General features: G+C 42.5%; 1 protein-coding gene across 1 annotated transcript in view; it reads right to left on the bottom strand.

The window, feature by feature from the left end:
• Window positions 1–3148: 3148 nt before the first annotated feature.
• Window positions 3149–6000, bottom strand: part of LOC138356763 (peroxisome proliferator-activated receptor gamma coactivator-related protein 1-like) — an 88685-nt gene continuing 85833 nt past the window's right edge. The window contains exon 3 of the mRNA XM_069313085.1: window positions 3149–3285. Within this exon, the coding sequence (XP_069169186.1) occupies window positions 3149–3285 (137 nt within the window). The remainder of the gene's footprint in view (window positions 3286–6000) is intronic.

The raw sequence follows: 6000 nt of genomic DNA, 5'->3' as shown, positions 1-6000 counted from the left end.
AGGACTCGTGATAAGTAGAGGACGCCTAGAATATACAGTAGTACAACCGCTCATACGCCTAGGTGGTTATGTCAGGTGATATGATCCCAGGTAGCTGAAAAAATGAGTCTCCCCCCTGAGAGTTATTCTGCCAGGCCTGACCTAACTAAGAGGTTAAAGAAATATTGACTTGGAAATACATATAGTAAACACTTGATTAAATTTGACGACTAGATTAAAAGTATGAGCAGTGAATAACAATATAAATAAATGAATTGACATGAGATGTGGAGAATTTGCGTGAAGTGTGAGGCTCGCTTCAGAGGGGTTTGACCTTACTTGAGCTGCAGATATTGTGATGGGAGGTTGTGCTCCGTTTGAGCCCCTGTTGAAGAAGAACCCCTGAGTGATATACATTCAAGAAGATGGAAGTGGACAGACGTCTCGCTTATGGAATAAGTCTGTGGACGTGTCCGCTCAAGTCATGGACTGCAGGGAGAGTGTGGAGCAGTCTTTAAAGCTGTTTTGTGGGCAGCTTAGAGTGCCCTGGTGGTGACCGCTCAGTCAGTGAATGCCACTTGCGGACCAAATTCTGTGGTAAGCCATTTTAAACCAGTTGATAGTGATTGCCTGTGGTTGTCGTGTGCCCAGCGATAGTAGTAAGTGTCTATTGATATATTAGGCATATTTTATTAAGGCAGAAAGCCTAAATAAGAGAATAGAGATGTGGGAACCAGCTAAGGAGAGGAGCAGCACATCCTCTCCCGCCGAAAGCTTGGAGGTAACTGACTGGGCCCAGTGGCTGACAGTCTCAGGCGGGCTGCCACAGGAGGGTGGAGAATGGACTCACCCGGGCATTAGCAGTCACTTTATGGCAGGTGGGAATCAGAGGAATTTTGAGTGGAGATATTTATTGTTCAGTTTATTTTAGTTATATGTTTGTAGAGGAAGATCTTTATGACGTGTCAATGGGTTGCAGGTTTGTCTGGGGAAGCAGTTCCTGAGATAACTTCGAGGTCAGAGGAGGAGTCTGTGGATGGAACTCCAAGGCTATTGAAGAAATACTGAGCTCTGTGGAAGAGCAGTCCCATAGCGAGGAACTGGACCTCAAGCTGTGAGAGGAGAAGCAGTGGAGTGGAGTTTCACGGGCTTCTGTGATACCAGTGGTGAAGCATCATTGGTGTTCAGGGAAAACTTCATGGTGCAGCAGCCTGGAAGAGCTGCAGAGGACCATGGTAGATAATTGTGGAGGAAACTAGAGACATTCTTCGTAGTGGACCGCTAGATGTAGAGAGGAGGTTCTTAATGTCCACTGATAGAGGGTTGATAGTGTTTGAGTGTCATTAATCTCTATGATCCTACTCAAGTTCAGAGAAACCAAATCTTGGTGGGAATATAGTGTAATGTTTAAAGGTAAAAGTAAAAGAACACTTAAAATAACCCATTAACATTTTCCCTTCACCATTATAATATTTACAAGTCTATGCGATGTCAACCGGATTGGCATTGCTAGCCCTTACGCTAGCCTGCTTTACAGATGACGACCACAAGGTACCTCTGATGAGTTCTTCGTTGCGCACTGTTGGTACGCTCAAGCAACAAAATAGGCAATGCCTGACCAGCCCCACTGGCTGTTACCTTCCAGAAACGTAGTCTACAGCGCTCAACCGAAGCGTCTCATCTAGTCTCACTGGCTAGCACCTCCGGGAGTGAAGTCTATAGCGCTCAACCAGCCCCCTTGGCCAGCCTTTCCAGGAGTAAAGTCCACAGCGTTCAACCAGCCCACTTGGCTAGTACCTTCCAGGAGTAAAGTCTACAGTGCTCAACCAGCCCACTTGGCTAGTCCTTCCAGGAGTAAAGTCCACAGCGCTTGTCCAGCCCAATTGGCTAGCACCTTTAGGTCGACCTACGTCTTCTACTGTCCCGGCTTCACTTACTTCCCTAGCCCGCCTCTGGTTTCTCATCACCTTTCAGCCGGGCAGACTAAAAGATGGGAAACGCTATTTAATGGGAGGGTCAACTGCTGTAGTTTGGCACCAGGATTGTTGATGGCGCCAAGGTCTGTGACAATTAGCATGCATGACGCAGTGGAAGGTGAGTGACTGGTCGTTTGAATCAAGGAATTTTTATATTGATGTTTATGTTGTTGCAGCCTTAGGCTGGAATCCTTGTGTATATTTATATATATTCCAGGGCTGATAGTGCCATATTGTATTACAAGATTTAATCCACTAGTGAGGTTGGTAGCATGAGTGGTAAGCCAGGAGTTGGGCTACCACTTGATATAAGCAGCTGATAGAGTCCTGATGGGATTAAATGCAACCTGACTATAATAGCATAGAGTGTTGGAGTCATATTATTATTCTTGTATGTATGTTCTACATGTTCACTGTCTAAGTAAATGTATATAGTTTCCCAGTGTTTGCCCATGTCCTAGTGAGGCTTCCCAGAAAGTAGGAGAGAAAGAGAGAGAAAGAACCACAGCTGTAGACAGGGTGGTACAGAATTATAGTTCAAAGAAAGGGGGATTGAGGAGGTCATACCAACCAAGGAGAGAATGCGGAGTCACAGCGGCTCAAATTGGGTGTGTACACATGACAACAAAGCCAGTGTTGGAGCCGCACCCCTCTAAATGTGTGACGCTGAGCCCCTCTCTTAGAGCAGAAAGCATACAAGGTGATCTCCTGACCAAAGTACAAGCACTCTACGGGTTTTGGTTGGTTATACGGAAGGGACGTACGCACCCTACCTACAACACACATAATAATAGTTGGGGGCCTGTGTCCGGGAGAGTAAACTGACCCACCCACACCCTGTCCGGGAGTGGATTGGTACACCCTTTGTGGAAATAAGTAGACTTTGTGCCCGCAGGTGTATATTCTCTCTCTTGGGAAGACTCACAGAGCACGATGGATAAGGTGCAAGCGTTTGTGGCGTCAGGCAAGCCTGAGGACTTCGAAGGTTGCACCAGGGATCAGTTGAAACAGATAGCGGAAAAATGTGACATCAGGTTGAAGGCATCTAAAGTGGCTGGGATGAAGGATGAGATCCAAAGGCAGCCGAGAGCCAAGAGTGAAACGGCAGAACAAGGAGCCCAGAAAGGAGTTGGAAGGGGAAAAGGAGGATGATGGGCAGGATGAAGTGAGATCCCAGGGATCTAATAGGAGTACTAAGAGTAGCCACAGATAGCCGCTATTTCATCCCAGAAGCAGGAGTAGCCGGAATAGCAGCTTGGAAAGATTGCAGCTAGGGCTCCAGATGCAGCGTGAGGAGAGACAGTTCCAACTGGAAAGGTTGAAGTTAGAACTGCAGATGAAAAATGAACAAGAGAAAGAAAAAGAGAAAACCGGACTGGAGGTAGAAAAGAGAAAACCAGACTGGAGGTAGAAAAATAGAAAGCCAGACTAGAGGTGGAAAAAGAAAGATAGGACCAAACAAATGCAGATAGAAGCAAATAGAACCTTGGCTGAGCAAAGGATTGAACAAGGGTTGCCAGAGAGCATCACCCAGGTATCACACCCACCAGATAATAGGGTTAGGGAAAAGGATATTCCCCTATTTGTGCCCGAAAAGGCAGAAAGATTCTTCGAGCATTTCGAAAAAGTAGCCAATATCAAGGAGTGGCCACAGGAGGAATGGGCCCAACTGGTTCAGTTGAGATTGGCCGGCGCAGCCACTCGTTATTCAACAACATTGTCATAATCTACTTGTTAACGACCTGATGATCCGCTAGTTCAGTAACAATATCATTCTCGATCATGACGAACAAACCTCAGTAGTAAACATGTCTTTTTCAAGAATTTGCATGCATGCCCGTTATAAACATCAGCTGTCTTACATCTGCGTTGAATGAGAACTCATAGACACCAAGTCATGGACAGCCAAATCATATGACCATCAACCACCAGCTGGAGCAGCCTATCCTCCAAACAAAGACCCAAAATCCATTCCATGCAACCGCCAAACCCCCTTTTTATGAATGAAAAACGGTTTACGCATGACTACCAACTGGTGACGTCCAAACACTTCCGGAACAAGTGCTTCGCTGACGACTTTTGTTTGAACTACAATGCTGTAAATGCTTCACCCACATACTACAAATAATTGCCAACAGAACCTAGACACCTGGCCTATCCTAACTAGTGCCTAAATATGACCAATATGATAATATATAATAATATTAATTTATATGAAAAAGTTCTCTTTTGAATAAACAGAATGTTAAAACTGATGAATGCCTTTTTGGGGTAGACCGCTGGATAGAATGGACTTGGTTCAAGCACGGGTTGACTGGTGTGTGTCAAAGCACGTCTTCGCTCGTCGGTAGTCACTCCCAGTCTCCTTCGAATAATTGCTAATTAACAATCTTTTTCTCTAATCCAAAAGTAAGTTTGACGAATGAGTTTCCACCACCCGTTATTCAACAACATTGTCATAACCTTCTTGTTAATGGCCTGATGATCCGCTAATTCAGTAATATTATCATTCTCGCTCTTGACGAACAAACCTCAGCAGAAAACATGTCTTTTTCAAGAATTCGAACGCAACTTCATCGAGTCCCAGACCTAGTTGAATTTATATGATTAACGAGTGAGTTATTAGCCAATTTTCGAACTTACGACCGAAAACATCCTTCGTAATCATGAAAGGAATGAGAATATAGTCAGAGCCAAAGAAACTGTAGCAGCAATGAATACAAATGTGGAAAAACGAGGACCATCCGAGGATTACCCATATCCTACCCTGTGAGGGGCCAAGGTAATGAGCCATGGTTTCCAGGAGCCATTGACCCATCCTAACCACTGATGGATTTCCCCTTGTGCCAGATGTACTTAAGAAAAAAATCCCATATATATAAAATTTAAAAGATTGCCTTCGTGTGGTAACAAATCAAATAATTAAAGCTCTGATCTCCTAAGGCTAATAAGGGTGGGTTACACTTGACGGATTCCTCACAGTGTGTACAATATTATTTACCAGAGTGTGAGACATAAATCCGTCCTGGCAAGATCAGTGGCCGACGAAAGCAATCGTCAGCAACTTATCAAAAGAAAGCTTACCGAGTAAGATGTGAACCTGACCATTAGTTACTTAGTAATTTTGTGATAATAATACATTTGCTTGGTGTTGGATTTATGACTTGTTTTTCCTTAGGAATGGTTTTATGGTAACAACAGTAGCTTATTTACCAACCAGCAAGTATTCTGTAGTACAGAAAATAGTCCAGCATTAAAGTTCATTGCTAGAGTAGTTATCATTATGTGCCGTTTCTTCTGTGAGCGGTGTTTATAGTGCAAAACTGTGTATACAATTAATGTTGAGTTTTATAACGGATAAAAATTATTTTGCAAAGGCTGCAAGTAGGTTTTATAGTGTAAAATAGAATCTAGAATCTATATGAATAAAAATGTAAATGTTCATTTTTTTCAAAATTGCTAATCTCCGAAAGATCTTCACCGATTGCTTTGAAATTTTTACACAACATTCCATTCACATATCAGTGTGTCTTGATATACCTACTATATAGATGTCTTTCTGTGACAGGTAAAAACATGTTTCTTTAATGTGTTTTTCATGTGAGATTTCATGTGTGGGAAATCTCTGAAACATCTTTATCGATTGCTTTCGTATTTTGACACAACGTTGCATTCAAATACGTGCATGTTTTTATGTACCTACTATATAGATGCCACACCTGTGACAGGCAAAAACAATTTTTTGGGGGAAAAACAATGCCATCTTTTGCACGTAAAAGCAACACATGCTATTCTAAATATGTTACGATTCCATTTCAATGTTTCTGATGGCATTGATAAATTGAATTTTCATAGATTTTGATTTATTTCATTTTATTTTAATTATTTTGTGTGACTCTGCATTGGAATTGAGCTGTGTTGTTTACCATACTGTTAATTTCGTGAGTATAGTTTTTGTTTATTTTTTCGTTTTTTTCATTTCAAATTTTTTAACTGATCTTATTTTTTCAGTGATGGGAACATCAGATCATTTGCTGTTGTCATT

Source organism: Procambarus clarkii, chromosome 74 (assembly GCF_040958095.1).
Source record: "Procambarus clarkii isolate CNS0578487 chromosome 74, FALCON_Pclarkii_2.0, whole genome shotgun sequence".
Lineage (NCBI taxonomy): Eukaryota > Metazoa > Arthropoda > Malacostraca > Decapoda > Cambaridae > Procambarus > Procambarus clarkii.
The sequence above is the reverse complement of the archived record's forward strand: the minus strand, read 5'-3'. Positions and strand labels throughout refer to the sequence as shown.